At 34.8% G+C, this 20,716-nt stretch overlaps 1 protein-coding gene across 1 annotated transcript; it reads left to right on the top strand.

The window, feature by feature from the left end:
* Window positions 1–3,587: 3,587 nt before the first annotated feature.
* LOC149072128 (uncharacterized) lies at window positions 3,588–10,443 on the top strand. Its single transcript, XM_089246929.1, has 2 exons — window positions 3,588–4,554; window positions 7,309–10,443. Exon 1 carries the CDS (start codon window positions 3,852–3,854, stop codon window positions 4,536–4,538), a length of 687 nt encoding a protein of 228 aa, XP_089103055.1. The 5' UTR covers window positions 3,588–3,851; the 3' UTR covers window positions 4,539–4,554; window positions 7,309–10,443.
* Window positions 10,444–20,716: the final 10,273 nt, after the last annotated feature.

The following is a 20,716-nucleotide window of genomic DNA, read 5'->3' as shown; positions in this document are numbered from 1 at the left end:
TGCTGTATTAATACGTGGTATCCATATATGTTATGGGCAACTTTTATTCATCCACCTCGTTGAGCATTTTGCCTGTTATGGCCTTGTATTTGTATTTTTATTTATAGTGTTATTGTATTATTTTATTATAAGATTATTGCAATGCGGTAAATTTATATTATTATTATTGTGTTGTATTATTGGTTGAATGCCATTTTTACTGGTCATTTTTTTATGATTGAATAATTGTGGAATGAATTTTATCTGAGTTTATATTATATTTCCTAAAGAGAAAGTTTGATTCGATGTAAGAGTGATTCTCTCTCGGATAACGAGCACATTCACGGAATGAATTAAGCGCGCTAACTAAAGTTTCACTGTATAACATACACTGATTATTGCAGAATGATTTCAATCAAGGATTCATCTACGCGATTTCAATCAAGGATTCATCTACGCGATTTCAATCAAGGATTCATCTACGCGATTTCAATCAAGGATTCATCTACGCGATTTCAATCAAGGATTGAAATTATTCTGATTTCATGCATTTGTATGTTAAACTTGCCTTGAGAGTGTTCTTTTGATGATGGGTACAGGCAGTGCTGGCGACTAGAAAAAAAGGTTGAAAAACTCTGATCTAGAACAACGTTTCTCAAACTTTGGCCCGCGAAGAGGGGACAGGCGGCACGCAGGAAGTTCTGATCATTTAATTTTAATTCGATGAAAAGTTATTTAATTGTATGCAGCTGATATTTGAGATAGTCTTATGGGTACAATGAAAAAAATAATAATAGGCTAATAAGCCTTCACACACATACTTGGGGTGATCATATCTGATCGGGAAATTACGATTCTAAATACGCGATATCGCTAGTTGTCGTCAAACTATATCAAATGCCATCAAAATAAAAAGTGAAATTTTCAGCAAAATCAAAATTACCGCAAATCACAGTGAATGAAACAAATATTCACCTCACGAAAAAGAACTGCTCATCATGACCAGAGTGACAAAATGCGAAAACTTTTCTCTTAAATACGACGAAATACGGGACGTCGCAAAAAAAAGTTTCCTCAAGTCGGAAAAATCAATAATTATTGATAAAACTGCTGAAAATGCACCAATGTGTAAAAAAGAAAAATTTCACTGAAAATCGCAGTGAATTGCAATGTAGTTGACGAGATAAACGTTGAACGCGACTGAACAATTGTTCGCGTGTATGAAAAATTCGGTGTGAACAGAAATACGGGAATGTTCTACAAAATACGAGTCATATGGTCATCATACTCAGGCTTTGGTCCGTGGCACTGTTTCAAACATTTCAGTGGTTCTTGGCATAGGCGGCGATAGACTTGGTAGTCTGGGGGGGGGGCACCGTCATTATTGCTGGGGGGGCACGATGATGATGATGTCAATTCATATGTACATTTATACATTAGATCAGTCGACTCCACCTATGACGCTGCCCCCCCCCCCCCCACATTCCGCCCATGGTCGTGCGATTCAGATAGGTTGAAAAACGCTGATCTAGAACGATTGTGTGGTTGAAGTTACATATTCTATTTCGTAACTGATTCACTAGATGGCGCTAAAAATCCCACTTGTTATTTCGTGTTGTTAGCAGGAAAAGTTTGAATTACAGGACAACATTATTTTGGAGATGCATATATGGATTCCACTGATAACATTTTTCAGAAAAACCGTCATGAAAGAAATTGTAAGCGGGAAAACGGGAAATCTTCTCCATGAGTATTAGTAAGAGTTCAAAAACCACGAAAAGGACTACGCTCAAGCAGTGCCGTCTTAACGCACGGGCTCACTCGGGCACGGCCCGGGGTTCCTCAAGTGAATAGGGCCTCAGAAAAATGAGAATTTGTTGAATTTTTCAAAAATTTGCCGGGTAGGGCCTCAAAAAAATCACTTGGCCCGGGAGCCCATGATGCTCTTAAGACGGCCCTGGGCGGTGATAGACTTGAATGGCTTGTGGGGGGGGGGCACGATGATGATGAAGTAAAGAATGGGTGGTGGGGGGGGGGACAAAATGGCAAAATGATGATGATTATGCCAATTCATATACGTTATATAGATCCCGTATTATATACATTAGATCAGTCAGCTCCGTCATTGACGCTAGGGGAGGACCCCCCCCACCCTACGTCATTTTCCAATGTTATTGCAAGAATATGATTTTTATCAGTTAAAATATGAGACAATCAAAATTCTACCTTGACCTTATAGGCAATATAAATCGACAGTAAGCACTGCACTTACCGATTAAGGAACTCTGTTGACGGAATCAAGTCTCGTGGCTCAAGCAATAGGGCCCTTAATGATTAAAATTCTTTTAAGTGCGTACTAATAGAAACATTCAATACTTTAAAGTTAGATGTTTGAGTCGGGACTCTGTTAGCTCTTACTACGACGTCACTGACTATACAGACTACATGGGTACTGTATATATATATTCAAGATGCTGTATAAATTTCATATTGTATAATAAATGTATTTAAAATACAAACACAAATTCCATAACAGTCAAACTGCACAACGCGGGTGGCTGAAAAAAAATAAATGCCCATAAGAAATATGAATATGGATCAAAATACTGTATATTTAAACCGACAGCGACTTAAAAGCAATTTTCACAAAGAAGGAAAAAAACTAAAGAACGGAAGAAAGTACTGCCGATAAAAAATTATGGTTGTCTCCAACCATGGTTGTCCCAAGTATGGATAGCTTCTAGATTTATACCAACATGGAATATTACGAATTCATAAGAAATATGAATAATACGAATTCATAAGAAATACGAATAATACGAATTCATAAGAAATATGAATAATACGAATTCATAAGAAATACGAATAATACGAATTCATAAGAAATATGAATAATACGAATTCATAAGAAATATGAATAATACGAATTCATAAGAAATATAAATAATACGAATTCATAAGAAATATGAATAATACGAATTCATAAGAAATATTAAAGTGCTCCCTGTATTAATCCAATTTAAATTCTGAAAAAAGTTAGATGTCTTAAAAAGCTTTAAGAACAGTAAAATCCTTACTTAATGATATTCGAACGAAAATAATCAGTGAAAATATCGTTTTAATACAAGTGAAGAATTTGAAAAACATCGCATAAATGTGTACATTTGAATACGATATTACCATGCTATTTTCTTAAGTCGAAACCATTAAAACTGTTCAAAAAATTAATTTGCTACAAAAACTCAATCATATCTTAATTTTTTTTTTGTGTCGTGAAATTTTGAAAAAATTGAATAAAAGGAAAATTTATTTTTTATTTCAATGGGCTGCTTAAAATTTAACCACATACATAATGTATTTGCATACAGATGAAACTGAAAGATAATGGTTATTCTTTTACTATACTATATAAAGGAAATGGGGGTTCTCTCCGTTGAGTATGAGAGGTTTCTTTCCCCGTCCCCACAACGCACAGGTATACCTTCACTTGAGGTGTGGGCCACGCGAGCGAATCGGATATTAACGTCTAGGTAGGAGGGGCCACGCTGCACTCTGATGACGTCTAGCGTAGCTTTTAAAAAAACTGTTGTGGGGAGAAGGCCTGCTTCATAACAGTCTGAGCAACAGCTAGAGACGAACCCAGACTCCCCTTTGCTCCGTGTTGCAATTTGCTCTTATTATTTTTTGCTGTAAAATTCGATGGGCGATTTTCTTCAAAAAAAAGTGCTGTCATGGTAGGAAATGATTTATATTATATTTGAGAAAAAATCATCGATGGTCTGAACATTAATTCGACATTTCGTCTGGAAATTGTCTTTAGTTTCGAACGAAAAGTAAGATTTATTTTTTTCACAAAATTGTGATAGTTCGAGATGACTTCCCTCGCTGTTATTAACTCGAACGATAAGTTTGTTGGTACGACGTGTTTCCTACTCTCCACCGCTCAAAATTCCGGCGTGACGAACTCCTATTCGCCGGCAACCACGGCGATGTCTCGTCTGGCACCAAATAATCTTCAGAGAAATCCTATCTTAGAAGACATCAACGTGACCATGAAGAAGTCTGACATCATTCACCGGAACAAGAAGAAGTTCCATTTCGGACAATTCTCACATTCCCCTGCTAATGTCCAGAAGAACGCGGCAGTTGCTCGTAGAAACGAACGAGAGAGGAATCGAGTCCGGTTGGTTAATTTGGGATTCGCTACGCTGAGGCAGCATGTACCACACGCTGCTAAAAATAAGAAGATGAGTAAAGTAGATACTCTACGATCGGCTGTCGAATACATCAAACAGCTTCAATTTTTGCTCAACGACCCGGAATCCTTGGTGAACTCCGGTGAGTTCGAGAACTCTGTTAGGTCGGACGAGAACAGTATGCCACGTGCTTCGTACGCGTCGTCATCGTCGTCCTTCTACGCAAGTAGTAACAACTCGGCAACATCTCCGGCTGGATCAGGGGCAAGCTCACCATCCCCGAGTATTTGCTCGGATCCTTCTTCTCCAATGGACTTGCTAAATGCCGATGATGAAGATTTGTTAGACTTTTCATGGTTCTGAATCTGGTGATATTAAGGTAAGAAAATAATTCTCTGCTTATAATCATTTGTATCACCATTGTTGCCCATCCAAAAAGATTGAATGTACGTTGAATTTTGTTTTATAGTTGCCAATTTTTTTAAACGATGTTGTTTAGAATAGGAGTTTAAAAGTAAAACAAATAAATAATAGCGGTAACACTCTGGTGAATGAACCAATTTTTTAACTTAATCTGACTCTATATTATGCATTTTAATTTTTTTATATAAGAAATTAGGAGGGATAAGAAGTGAAGGTTTTCGTGTTCAAAGTAATCTTATCGAGTAGGTGAGCGTGCCCTTGCTCGAAGGCTTCCCGATTTCATATGCTATTGCTCTTCTAAGAGTTATTTTGACAAAAATTTAGCCCAGTGGCTTTATAATAAGCAATATGGCTTGTAATAAGCAAGTAATTGTAATAATACTGCAAATAAGCCAGCTTTGTTTTAATTTGATTTTTTCATCATCGGGTATCTTCACTAAAATTTTCATACTACATATTTCATATTGATTTTTTTCGTATTAACATAATTATTAGTCACACACCTTCGAATTAAAATATCCCCTCATGGCAGCTTTTCGTATCCCTGGTAAGTTGTTATTTTTCTTTTCATTAGTCTCTTTGAGGAATCAGGGTAAAATTTACAAAGTGAATTAGGTAAGTCGCATTTGAATTTATAATTTCGAATGCTACTTTACTCAAATACGTGGTAGGGAAGATAGATTTACAACAAGGTAAGTCTCCCTTCCCTAATAATGCTATGGGTCAGATTTGACTACTGCTCTAATTTTGATTTTAAAATGTTAATTTTTAAATTTTTATTTTCACTAAAAAGACAAAAAAGTAAAACCAAAATTGATACGAAGCCATGTTAGTCATTGGTAAATTAGAAAACATTCAATTTTTCTGATCATAAAATTTGGTGATTGCCTACTTAAGGTGGTATTGAAGACCTTTGTATTGTTCACAGAACGTAAATGTAATGAAGGTTATCTAAATGAAAGTTATTTCCTTTTATATTGTCCAACTTGACCATTGATCACTCAGGTGATGAATAACAAACGCATAAATTCAATCTTAACAGAATTTTCAGTTATAGTTCAGTTAAAGTTTCAGTTATAGTTCAGTTAAAGTTTCAGTTAAAGTTTCAGTTAAAGTTTCAGTTATAGTTCTGATCAGAAATTTCGGTTATTAAAGATTTTCGGGAGCCTTCGAACAAATGTAGGATAATATCAAAAGAGTTATTTGGATGGTGAAAAAAAATCAAATATGAGATTCTTTGATTGTATGGAATTGTAAATGATTATATTCAACAGAACCTTAGAATTCAAGCAATTGGCCATGAACTTCAGAAGTCGGGCAAGTAATTGCAATAATACTGCAAATGATATGCTGGTCGTACCCCCCTCCCCGAGATTAAAGGAAGAAAAGATACCGTATTCTCTCCTCTCTGAGTGAAGCAGCCCCTCATTCCAGCCTCTTATTTTGAGGGGGAATCTTAAAACCCAGTTGTGTAATTTTGAATGTGCGTCAAGGGATTAATTACAATTAAGCAATGGATTCCCCCTAAAGACCCTAATAAAAAAATGTACTTCTTCCTAAACTTCCTGGTTTCTGCGAGTCAAAAAACGAAAAGAACATAGACATTTTATGGTAAAAATACGCAGATTAGAAATCTTGTGCGTGCTTGTCTTTAATAACCCAGTTCGCGTTTTATTCCTATTTATGTGGAAGTCTCGAGCAACGGTTGTAATTATAAATGGCCGTACTAGGAATTAATTATTCAACATGCTAGTTATGTATGCGCTTAAGGGCGATTACTTCCCGCCATGGGGAATGAACATATTCTTGGGAAAATTCAAGAGTAATTTTAGTAGTTCTAGAAAAAACCGAAACGGAGAAAAATTACATGCATCTTAAAAAGTCTTATAAGCTCAAAGGCCACCAAAGACTCATTTAGACGAAGCATCACATACAATCATAATTTGAAGAACAGATAAAATACGTCTTTGACCGACGGATCGTATCATGTTGGAAAATACACGTTGGAACCAGGTTAAATTATTGGTCATCTGGATTGAATCGATATATTAGTGAGGAATTGGCCCTCACATTCTGCATTAGAATAGTGATAGTTTTTTTTCAAGGACATCATGTCCAAAAAGATGTTTTGCCACAACTTCCGGCAAAATACGAATGTTCGAAATACATTCACGATAGTACTCTGAAGGGGAGAAAGATGAGATGGGGGGGGGGGAGAGCCAAAAATCCTTACAGGAGCGCCGAAGTCTACCTTCTGCGGAGCAGAAAAAAAGTAGAGCACCTTAAGGAAGGTAGGACAGATCCCGCAGGAAGAATTGTGCTTTGCCGTATACACAAAGAAATATCCCCCGAATCTATTCAGACCTGTGTCCGGGAATTCAACCTCCGACCGATTGAGAAAAGATGTCTACTTATTCTGTTTACCCACATCAAGGATGAATTGGACATAAGGACATAATACTCTATATATGCTTTGTTGATGGTCCTGTGTGTGTGAATGACTTCGATACTAGCATAACACCGCCTTGATATCATTTAGGTTAAGAACTGACAATTTTTCATTTACACGACAATATTCGAGGTGATTTCAATTTAAAAAAATCATAGCAAAACTGTGTTCTCCCCCTACTTTTGAGTATTTTGCAACGATTTGTATTTAAATGTTTACCCAATATGTGTTGCGCTGCATTGCTTTGCTTTATTTTTTTAGGTTCTCAATCGTGTCATCTCTTTCTATTCCAAAGGAACCATCAATCATCAAGCAATCATCAGACGCACATGTTAACAACATAGATGATATATTGCTCTCTGTCAATTTGAAGAACAATTCTAGTTTTGGACTAGTATCATACAATTCAAACAGAGGAACCATTACCATACATTTTATACCCTTCATCTCATGCGATTTTCTTTTCAAATTTTCATTTGATGCATTGGTTTTGGGTTTCATGATCAACTGTGCGATATGCGATACACAATATACGAATGCTGCAAATGATCTTGGGCAACAGGGCACGTTCGTACATTCTTTCTTACATTTTATTCAATTCGTCGTTGTATGTCATATATAATTTAATTTAATTCATCTGTATTCCATTGAATTAATTATTCATGACAAATTTGCAGAAACACTTATATCGTTTTAGTGAAGTAAATAATGTTTAGCGTTGAAAAAAAGACATTTGGTGACGTTTAGTGTTCAGTAGAGATTAAATGACTGGACTGATGTATTGAGTTTTCCAAGCAATAAATGTTTATTAATACAACACTTTAATGACTTTAATTGCCCACGGCAGACATTTTGCTACTGTGTTAGTTGGGGGGGGGGGGGAGTTAATCCTTTCATAAAGATCATTGACCGAGTGTATATATTGATCATATTAGAATTTATCACAATAATTAATCATCTTAGTCTTTCTAAGCAAGATGGTGGATCTCAGAAATCTATAGAATATGAAAGACATCTCAATGGCTATAGTAGTTCTGTTTATATAGAGAGACTAGCTATAATACCCGGCGCTGCCCGGGGTTTCTTCAATGAGTCTTTATGGATCACGTGATATCTCCCTCTTTCTTTGAGGGACATACAAATCGTGTTCAAGTTGAACCAACTGGCGACTTACTGTGCGACTCATGAAATAAACAAATCTAGATTTAAAGAAACATAGAAATTAATATATATATATTTTTTCTTTTTCAAGGGGTGCCAAGTATTTCAATTCCCCTCCTCCGCTGAAGTTCTAGTTATTCATCTGCCTGTTTCTGCTTCAAAAAATATAAAAACTGGAATTTCTTCGATGTACTTTATGAGCCCATAATTAATTTTAAAACAATCTAAACTATATGTGAATTTATGCAGTTAAACAATAAGGAGACATTAATTTTCATACTTGAGAAAATATAAATGAAAAGTTGAAATCAATGTTATTGCATGGATCTCAACTCAAAAGTAGGTCTGGCTAATCACTTCATATTTAATCTCCTGGGCTTCGTATATCTCTAAGCGAACTCAATATTTCAAAAATCTAGAATTCAATAAAAATTTTTAAAATTATTGATGTGTGGCGAAAACCCCGCCAAATTTTCGCATTTCTACAGTAAAATCGGCAATTTTAACACTGGTTTCTATGAGGATTACCCTTTTCCTGACCCTCAAAGCTATGCTGATGATGATTATGACGTATATTCAAAAAGCCTCATTACTGAGAGTACTGAAAATGTGGCCAACCATTGTAAAGGCATAAACTATTATACGTATACATATGCTAACAGGATTAGAGAAGTGACAAACCATTGTAAAGGCATAAAACACGTCTGAAACGCATTGCTAGGGAACCACGGTAACCAAAGTAAACGTTCCGAAAGTGATTGTTGAGGCCCAAAAACCATTGTTGCCCGACGTTTTTTGCCCGTTTGGGGCATTTGCCCTGCTCTGACGAAATTTTAAAGTAGCCTATCGTTCAAGTCGGGTCCCATTTGGTATATATGCAAAATTTGGCGACGATTGATCAAAAATTGTAGATTTGTATAGAGAACATACATACACACACACAGACAGAAAATCAATTTTATATATATAGAAGATATATAAGGAAACATGATGCATTCACTGTGTGTGTGTGTGTTTTCCAGCTATAAATATGACTTGTAACTTTTTAAAACACCATGTTAGGGTCCTGTGTGGCGTTGTGTGTTGACGTATTGTCTATTACCAAACAGCAATTCCTGGACTGGCATAGTACCAGATATACTAAATTTGTATGTCTAGAGACAAGGTTGCCTTAGTAGTCGCATTTGTCTTAATATAATGCGTACTAAACCATCTTATGTACAATTTAACATTCATTTCTAGATATTTTTGTAAGTTTAGTGTGAAATAACCAAAACACACTTAAATACATATAATCATATTCAGAAAATATCCTTTCTTACAAACGATCCATTACTCTCAGAAAGTCCATGCCACAAAATCCAAGAAAAAAAGAATTTCTTTTATTCGACTGATATTTTTAGGAACATGTACCAAAAAATACATACAAAAGCAACAAATACGTTAATCCAAAGGGATTAATTCTGTGTACATAATTTTTTTACACGCGGTTGTTCATAATCCCTAGTTTTTCGTATTGTACCCAAGTTCTTACATTTCCCCTCTAATCTCACGCTCTACGACGAAATACAAAAAAAAAGATTGCTTGGAAATATATTGAAAAGAAATACATATTCATATGTTTATCATATATACATTCACACCTGTACGAAAGAAAGTATTGTTGTGAACGTATGTAGGCCGACAAGCAAGTGTACTTATTTTTACATATATAAGCTAGACTCTTCTTTCATTTGGACCAAAATGTGATAAATATTATTGTGAAATTCCCAGTGATGCTTTGAAAAAACGGTTCAACGATGAAAGAATATTGTTACAATTATTAATATTTATAACTATTTTTAATGAATATTATTTATTAATTGTTGTTCCAAAATTAGATAGCATTAAGCACTTGTGCACAAGATTTTGAGAATAAAATACCATTGACCACATTCTCATTATGCATTATATTCATAATTGATATTCATTATCTTTCCACATGTGTATAATATCTCAATTTATTTTTGTACATAATTATTTATGTTCCTGCACTTCAAGAAAAACTCATATGCAATCGAATATATTTATTTTTTCTACCGAAGATGTGTCATGCATGCTTGGTACGGAGATGTGTTTATTAGAGAATATTTTCAATATTTTCATCGTATTGTTGTCCGATTGCAGAAGATTAATGTGGATGTGGTGTATTTATAACAAGCAATCAAGAATAAACCAATTCACGTTATTTTATTACATTTATTGTCTTGACTTATATTCGCAATTTCTTTGATTCTTCCTCTAGTATAAGGTCAAGATCGAACATTAATAGTACATCGAATAGGTAATAATCCCTCACACGCGTCTATGTAGCATTATAGTTTCATTATATGGCTTATTTTCCCTTTTACTTACACGCAATTACTTATTCTTAAACTTCTCATCATTGTTTCGTTGGAAATGACTTGAGAGAGAAAGATTATTTCAGCGATGGGCTAGGCGCTTCATTTGAGAACCTAACCACCTGCCACCCTTTCGAACATGTTCATTATATATCTTGTTACTTCGCCTGGAAATTTAGTCCTCATTTTTTCCGGTTAGATCAACAATGGCTATAAAATGGCCTTCATAGAGCAAAGTAGCAGAAAAAAATGTAATTTTAATACATATCGGATGAAGCTTTCGTTTTTTTTGAAGGCACCGCTTTCTTATAACCGCTTCTTATAATAATACTTCGTAAATTATTAAAGTATTATCCTCACCTGCATTTACGTATATACAGAAAGTCATTTACACTGGATAGAGATTATGTTTCGTGTCAAAATCTGGTCGTAATGGAATTTTAGAATTTTGTGTCGATAAAATGTGGTGGGGAAAGTATGCTTATTTAGGGTGGTTTTTTTAGAAATAGGTTAGAAATTGAGATTTTTTTCGAATACTGCTTTTTACACATAATGCTATCTTGTATAAACTTGTAAGCCGCTATCAACAATTTTAAGAACGTTTACTACCTGGCACCTGAATGATTCTGGATCAAAAGCTATGAGCACCTGAATGATTTTGGATCAAAAGCTATGAGCACCTGAATGATTTTGGATCAAAAGCTATGAGCACCTGAATGATTTTGGATCAAAAGCTATGAGCACCTGAATGATTTTGGATCAAAAGCTATGAGCACCTGAATGATTCTGGATCAAATTTGCGAGAAAAAGATTTTTTTTTTTATAGGGTTGTTTCATCCATATGACTTCAAGTTTGGACGTGAATTTACATTTTGCATTTACATTTACATTTACAATTTACATCCGGTTTTATACGGTAAATTAAAGGTCATCATTCGATTTTTTCTGAGTAAAATCTTTCCGTAAATGCCACTGATTTTTACCTGAATTGGATATGTTACGGTAAATGCGATAAGTCGGTTATTGTTTATACTTACCAATTGTCTTGGTAAGTTTGATAAATTTATGACTTTTATCGGCGAATATGCATAATATCCAAGCGTCGTTGGTAAATTTGATAACTACTTGAAATTTCTATTGCCTTTTTCAGTGATTATGCATAAATACCCTACTGTAATTGGTGAGTTTGATAAAAATGAAAAAAAAATTCAAATGAGTCTAGTATGTGCGATTAATATAGTCGGACCCCGATATAATGATAACAAATTTTATGATCGCACCCCGATATAATGACACAATACATGTATGAATTATCATGAGTTAAATATTCATATAGTATAATTTATTATGCTTACTAACGACGTGACGCTTGTTTATTATGCGTAATCACAGGTAAAAGAGATAAATTTAAAGAAATTTATTGATCTTACCCAAATGACCAGCGATTATGCATAATAACCGGATTTATCACATTTTTTCACCGCGTATATATAATATATACATCCTCATATGTATAACATATAAGCGTTTAAAAAGTGTGAACATTTTTCGTGACGTTACGATGTGTTACGAATCTTTAGCTTCGTGGAGCTTGCAGCTAGTTAGGTCGAGTACTAATCTCATGTTGCAAATATGAAAAAAAATGTTTGAGATTAGAAATACCACTAACAGGCCAAGTTGAAAAATCTCGTCCCTTTTGAGACACAGTCAAGGTTAATGTTGTGTGCATTCATAAATTACGTTATGGAAAGTTTTCACGTGTGAAGGGGAGGGGTACCGGAATGTGTACGATGTTCTGAAAGTTATATTGATACGTCTTTGATCGCAAATTTCTGATCTGTGTATTAGTTATCATGTATCGCTTACTACACAACGTCAACTGTAAAAACCACCATTGCAAACCTCTAATTTTAAAACCCCAAATCACTTATACATATACCAGGACTAGACAAATCGCATGGTTCCAGAAATATTCTCACCGTAAAAAGGCCCAAAATTCATGTTAGCAGATATGCTGCTATAAATTATAAACAGTTTGTGCTGCTCCCTCTCTCTCAGCCTGCAATTTAGTACCTACTCAAAGAAAATTTTGACGCCGATACCAATTTTCTAGTCGCCATGGCGACCTGACGCCTGGGATTTGTCCAGCTCTGACATATACAGTGAAACCTCGCTACTACGATACTCGATATAACGATAAATCCCACTACAACGATATTTTTTCATATCTTGTTTGTAATTTCTTATAGTCTAATGTAAAACTCCTCTCGATACACCGATACGCTTTACTACGACAAACCCCCTGTATAATGATATTTTTAACGATATTTTTTGAAGAGAATTAGCAACTGCTACAACGATATTTATTATATTCGCTGAAAATCACTTTCAACATATTCTTAAATTTCTCACCAGTTTTTGTTCTTTCGAGGGCGTTTAATGGCATCAGTATTTTGAACTATCTATACCCTCAGAAAGTGTTTATCAAGTTGCCGTGAAGCTACTTTCTGTGCTGTACGCAAAACTATTGTACAGTAAACCACTTCACTGAGTGAAACAATCAACTGGTTTTTTTGCTAATCAATCAGAATTTTTTGTTGCGAATAAATACTTATAAATGGCGTTTATGGTGGTACTGACAGCGCCAATTCAGAAGAAATACCAATAACAGCATAAATCTGGCAGCGACTGATGATAATGCTACCTCTCCGTATAACGATAACCCCCTACAACGATATTTTTTCTTGCTCCGTCATTATATCAAGGTTTCACTGTAATTACCACCTGTTTGACACCGTGTTTTCAAACGATAACGCTGTGACACACTTGAGCTCCCCACACATATATGATTTTAAAAATGTATTGCAGATCACAAAATATAAAACGGTAACCACCTACACAAACTCTTATGTGGGTGCCTTTATCATTAATAAAATAATGTAATGTAGCAATAGTCCAAAACCATAACTATATTTTTAACAAATACAAATACAACGCCACAACAGGCAAAATGCCCAACGAGGTGGCTGAGAAAAAGATGCCCATAAAAATATGGATGTCATATATTTCAAAAATACAGCAACCCAATTAAAAATTATAAACAATGTATACACGTGATAAAATATTATACAACGCCCATAAAGAATACTTATGGTTGTCATATTCTAAGTATGGATAGCTTCTCGATTTATCCCAACATGTTTATCGTATTTCTTTTTAAACGTGTCAATTGCGTTACAATTTACTACCTCCGGGGGTAAGCTATTCCATTTATTAACAACCCTATTAGATAAAAACATATGAATCATAATTCTATATAATAGTCACAATTATATATAATATTTTATATTTGAGTCTGTAATACATTTTTTATCCCTAAAATGGAAAATAATAGGAATAGTTGAAATAGTCACCGAATGAAGGGTTGGCAAAACGTACCTGTTTCAATTGTGTGTTCAACGGTTCAACTCTCAGAAATGCGTATTGTCGGCTATGATGTCGGCTTATTTTTTGTACCTCACAAAGGGCCAGGGTTGTTTGGTTTAAACCACGTTGGTTTAAACCATGGTTTAAACCTTGGTTTTAACCAAGTGGTTTTTTTTAAAAAAACCACTTTGGTTTTTTTCAAAAAATCAAATAAAAGTTGCCTAAATATCATTTTTTTTCCCTTGAAAAATATCATATTGGTTCATTATTAGCAAAAGGTTTCATTTTTACCACATTTTATATCCTTGGGGTACATTCTGATGGTATATCTTCAAATGCATAAGATTTTATAAGTGGTTTTTTTCAAAAAGTCTCATAAAAGTGGGCAGAATATTGAATATATATATATTCAATCGTTTTTTTTATACTTTCACACACACACTGTTAAGCCCAGTTAATCAAGGTTCTACTGTATAGTAATAACAGATTTATGAAAAATAATCAGCTATATACAAGGTGATTATGATTTAAGTTTTGATTCCAAAACTATACAATAAGTACTGATCAGAATGATTTGAAAATTTGCATGGATACTCCTGAAGCAATGGAAGTTTCTTTCGCAAAAGAAAAAAGTGCAAAATGTGCAAGTAGATGATGCTGTACTTGGCCAGCAGTATAATCTATTTTGTGCAACCACATCATTTCAGCACTTCCACAGCATCAGTGGGTGGATAGAACTTCTATCAAGATGCACATTGCAATACCAGCAAAGCAGGTGCTGAAGACCCATTTTGACAGGATGCACCTTAACCCTTGCAACTTCTGGCTGTGGGGATACCTCAAAATGCTATAAACAGTGGTCAGATTGCAAACTTTGGTGAATTGCAATCTCCAGCACATTCCCTATATGTTAGAAGTTCCTCAGGAATATTAATGGGATGGGAAAGGGCGCGCGTTTGGTTTAATAAAGCTGAATTGCAAGCACATCCACGTTATGACCATGGCATACTCCGATTCTGTTGTCGAACAAGAATTTTTGTGCTTTCAACCTCATAGCCAGAACACGCGGTGGACAACATATTTAACATTTTTTAAGTAAGTTGTAGTTATTTGTTCAATTACTTCATTTTTTGTGATGTTTCCATGAATTATGAAATCGTGAATGCTATAATTAAGGTATCATTTTGCCATGACTGGCTATCGTTTCCATTCTGTGAGCGAATTTCCCACATGTTGGATGATGTCATTAATTTTACATTTTTAAGTATTTTTTCCCCTTTATCAAATAAAATTGAATTTTTTCAGGAATATTCATGTCAATTTGCAAGTCATTCTGATAATCGTTCTTTTTTTACAGTGTTTTGAAATCAGAACCTTAGATATAATCACCCTGTATATCGTAAATTATTGCTAATTAATCTGCATTATTTATGCTTCATTAAATACATTATATTCACCTAATTTTTATTACTTTTTGCAAAATAGCTTCCTAATTAAGTTTCCTGAAAGTAACTGGAGAAAAACCTTTATATACTATATGGTTAATAATAACATTAAAAGAATTTTCAAACACACAGTAATCCATTGAGTTAAGCAAAAAATAATTAAATTGCAAAAGTTGGTTTTTGTTAAAATGTAATAAATATTTATTGATTTAATTAGCATGGGAATAGTGTTAATTACATTAATAAACATTTTATTTTAGTTAATTATTGGAAGTGGGAATGATTTTTCAGAAATTTCATTGTTTTTAATGTTGATACTATTTAAACCAAAAAAACCGGTTTAAACCAAAAAAACCTGGTTTAAACCAAAAAAACCCGGTTTTTTGGTTTTTTTCAAAAAAACCGGTTTTTTTACCAACCCTGTCACAAACACATCAAATATTGTCAAATATTACATTTCAAAAACAACGATTAGCTGAATTAATATTGTAACATACACAGTCGAGTCACATTAATGCGACCACTAGCTTACATATAAAAAATGGTTTTGTGCCGTCTGGGCCACAGCAAGATGGTGTGGAAGTGACACAATAACATGAAGATGAAGGTTTTAAATTGATCTCTAAAAAGATCCAAGCAATCTAATTCCATTTCCAATAACTGATGGAAAGGAATGAGTGAAAAGCTGAGAGAAATGGCTGGAAAAGGCTGTGTAGAGAAATATTTATAGAGAGAGCACACACATGATGTGTGATGTAGTTGGGCCCAAATGTTGATTTAGATTCTGAGAATTCAGGGAACCACAGAAAATTTTTCGATATCATGTTCTTTCAACATTTTTGAAAAATTTCAAAACCACGTAGGGGGTCATTCAAGTATTACGTCAGCATGGATAGGAGGTTCGGGTTTGCTGACTTTTGATGACAAATGGGAGGTTTGAATGATGCTTATGTCATCAACCACCCTTTATAAAAATATTTAATATTCTTAATGACATTTTACTCGGCGTGCCGTAAACGAGAAAAACCTTTTCCTAGTTTGTGGGCACCTGAACTAACATTTTCCCTACTGATAAGTCCTCTATAGAGTCTCTTTAGTGATCTCTAAATGTTCCGTGGATCCTTCAAGTGATCTCGAAATGTGATCAGGCCCCTCAAGCGCTCTAAAAATGTGTAGCGGGTCATTTAAGTGCTCTAGAAATGTTTTGCGGACCGCTTAAGTGGTCTGAAACTGGGCCGCGTGTAACTTGAGTGATGTAAAACTACACTGCGGGCCACTTAAGTGCTCCGAAACTGTCACATGTCCCATAAGAGATCTCTAAATGTGCCGCGGACCGCTCAAGTGTTCTGGAACTATGCCGCCGGTCACTAAAGTGATCTATGAATGTGCCATGGATCTACTTAAGTGAGCTGAAGATGTGTCACGGGCCGCTTAAATACTCTGGAATTGTGCTACGGGTCACTTAAGAGATATGTAAAAATATGCCGCTTAGTTCATTTTTACAAATTGGGTTTTAGGTGGCGGGCCACATCATATAACCCCGTGGGCTATGGGTTTAGCATATATGTCTTAGAAGGGTCGCAATAAATTTCTTAAACAGAAATTTTGTGTTCTTTGCCTTCAAATAGCATTGAAATTAGTAGAAATTGATTATAATAACATACATATAAAGCCATTTTTTCAGAAATTTAAAAAAATTTTTAAATATTTTTTGCATAAAACTTTTTTTCGATCGTCGTGGGCATAGGGGAGTTTGTGGCACCCCCCGTACATATCTGATCCCAATATGCGTTAGGAGGTAGGAGCAGAGCTGACGAAGTTTTGTTGACGAGTTGGGGAGGGGGTCACAAATGACTAAAAATCTGCTGACGTAATACTTGAACGGCCCCTAGTAGGTCTTACCATTTTTGAAGAAAAGACAAAAAACATTTTTTGATTTACAGTGTGCAAGTATGAATTCTTGACCGTAACGGTTGAAAGTTGGCTTCTAAAATTATTTGTGTACCTAGAAAATAACCGCACGGATAATTTTACTGCGGGCGCAACGGACGTGCGCCCAGCGTCCCGCAAAACCCCAAAACACATACTTTACATATTTTTATATCATTTAAGAGGCCCGATATTTTCTTCTGCGCGCGGGGCCTCAACAGAGCTCAATTCGTCTCTGTCCCGGCTACTCTTGCCCTATTTTATTAGCTACACACAGTTGATGTCAAAAATAGGAGGTGACCACAATAGTGTGAGTAGACTGTGTATATGCATATCTTTCAGAATGCGATGTAATTATGTGTATAGGAGGATTTTTTTTATGTAATAATACCAATCGTTAAAAATAATTTTTTCTATAGCGTACTGTCTGCAATGATATATATATTTTTTAAATCCTATATGACTCGTTTTTCTAGATGGTCGACACAATTTTCTGAAGGTCTTCAAAACACGCCCAGACACACAAACATACTGCGAAAAACTAAATCCAGAAACACCATCTAATTTCAACAGCCGTCAGTTAAGTCATAACATCTCTATCAGAAGCTTGCGATTTTTTTTTTGTCCTTTAAGAAAATAAATAAGATTTTACGTTTGTTTGAAGAGGAGGACCCTCTTTTACCTGTATAATGAACGATTCATTGCCCCATCTGCCCGTCTGAAACCTAAAATTGAACGGCAGCTACCGTATGCCGTGTTGTGTGTACCAGAAAATTCCAGCTAACTCAATATTAAGTAACATGAGACAACTTTAGCCCACCGAGAAAGATATCTTTGGTCTATGCCGCGTTTTTTTTTTTAAATGGTAACTTGTTGGGCTGCATCTTCCATTGTATCGACCCTCTTGCAATTCCTATCATTATATAGAGGGTGGACTACAAAATTTGGTTGGCCAGAACTGACAGGAGGAAAAGACAGCCAACCCATGGGCCCTCAGAGGGGTTTTTCATTTACTTTTTCTTTTAATAGATGAGTTCCGCATAGTCTTGGTAAAGGGGGTGTTTGTTACAGAAAAGTCGACAATTTCTAAGTTTTTCGAAGTAACATCTTATTTACTTTTTCGAGGGCTGAAAATTGCTACCTTCTCGGAAATAAGTTTTCGAAGAAAATTTCTCGAAATTTCCATTCCCCTCCAGACAGAGTTTACGCAGTCCTTTCCAAAATATAGACAAAGGAAAAACTCACTTTAAGAGAGACCCTCGCGTCCCTTGTTCTACAGATTTGAAATGAAACAAGGTGGAACCACCGAGGTTATTGCCTTCTCTCCTATATTGAAAAACAATAAAAGCTGTGGATTATATTACATTTAAGAGTAGACTCTCGGGTGTTTATTTCCGGGAAATATAAATAAGCTTTTGGATGAAAAAAGCATGAAGTACATAGTAAGGACTGTAAAAATTAATATATGGCGAGGGATCAAAACTATGAGCTAGCAGCGAAATTGCAATCAGTGAATCTGGTTTTGTAGACTCATTTAGATGTGACAGGTATGCGATTTCGTGGTATTTTTATGATGCTCTTTTGTAACATTCGCTTTCAATTTCAATTCAAAGTATGAAAGAAAAGGAATTTACCTTTTAGAGGTAAAAAGGTGTCTTATCTTTCTACCGAATCCGTAAGATACAGGACACGGAACTCACGTGGTAGCATTCAAAATCACATTACTAACGAAATCCAAAGAGATTTTGTATCAGTGACGTCTACTGTTGGCGACTCCCATATGATTCCCATGATGATTCTTTTTTAAGTCTCTGAGATTTGAATCACCGCAATCTTTTCTGTGTATATGTATACATGTACAAACTTTTCAAGTGTCAAAAATTCGAATTCTATAGTGTCGTGTGCAGAATTAATCAATTATTAATAATTTTGATTCCAGTTTCTGTGGTTCCTATAATAGAAACTTTCCTGCAGTCTGTCTGATATCATGTTCACCGATATGTTTAAAGAACACTGCTCAATAGTCTGATGCCATTGTAATCAATTTCCTTTCCTTTTCAAGATGCTCCTGGGTGGTTCAATGACAAAGACATCTCATAAAAACAGACTGGGTACCTTTGTCGTTGAGTAAAGAAGTCTGTTCCAATGTTAAAGTTAATGCGAAGTTTGCGTGATGACCAACAGTGTCAGTGTGTCAAGAACATTATTACACTGTACTTGCTCTTTCGTGGGTCAACTTTTCAATTTCCATTACGTACGTGTGTTTTCCAACAACAAAAAGAAACCCTTTCAATTTCCACTAATTCGTCTTCGGCTGCCATTCAAATCCTGTAGAGATTATGTTATAATAAAGCCAAACTGGTTTTGTATATCCCGGGATCATTCTCTCCGTCGTAGACCTTGCTTTGTTTGAACAGCCAAATTGGCTGGCGCGTAAAAATAACCTATATTACGTAATGGATGGGAAGAGTAATTATTTAGCTTCTTGAGGCATTTTTCAGATTTTCGATGATATGAGCCGCACACTTGTATCAATCACGGATGGATGCACAAAGGTGGGGCGGTTAATACATTCCCAAGCACAAAGTTGTTACAGACTTTGATTATTTTACTATTATTCTATATGTCTTAGAATAAGACAACCATAATATTCTTTATGGGCATTGTATAATATTTTATGATGTGTATATATTGTTTATAATTTTTTTTAATTGCATTTTTAATTGGGTTGCTCTATTTTTAAATAAATGACATCCATATTTTTATGGGCATCTTTTTCTCAGCCACCTCGTTGGGCATTTTCCCTGTTCTGGCGTTGTATTTGTATTGATTGAATTTTTATATTCTAAAGATTCAAAATTTCATATTAGAGTCATATATATATATACACACGAAAATGTACATTATGAAAGTTAAAAATTTGTCGAAACTCTCAGCAATACCTATGCAATAGGCAGCTGTAATATGTAGTGTAGTGTATTTGCTTCTATTTTGATTTTTAAATTCAATCGTACTTCAGCAGAACGTCGGGGATCGAACATCTATTAGGCCAGGATATGGTCTCAGAAACGTTCTATGTTAAGCCAATGTCATGGTGTTCCCCCCTGATGAGATCCTAGACATTGGCTATAACTTTTCTCATTTTTGAATTCTATTTTTTCTTTTTGAAATTGTCATTGTTCTTTTTTACTTTCCAGTTCACATAATTATATATATATATATATATATATAATATAATTATATATATTACATATAATTATGTGAACTGGATATATATACATATACATATATATATATTTATTTTATTTTTTTTATTTATTTTTTTTT

The sequence above is a fragment of the Pholcus phalangioides genome, unplaced genomic scaffold (genome assembly GCF_987345545.1).
Source record: "Pholcus phalangioides strain wild (caught in Gottingen) unplaced genomic scaffold, Ppha-v1.0 ptg000017l_1, whole genome shotgun sequence".
Lineage (NCBI taxonomy): Eukaryota > Metazoa > Arthropoda > Arachnida > Araneae > Pholcidae > Pholcus > Pholcus phalangioides.
The sequence above is the reverse complement of the archived record's forward strand: the minus strand, read 5'-3'. Positions and strand labels throughout refer to the sequence as shown.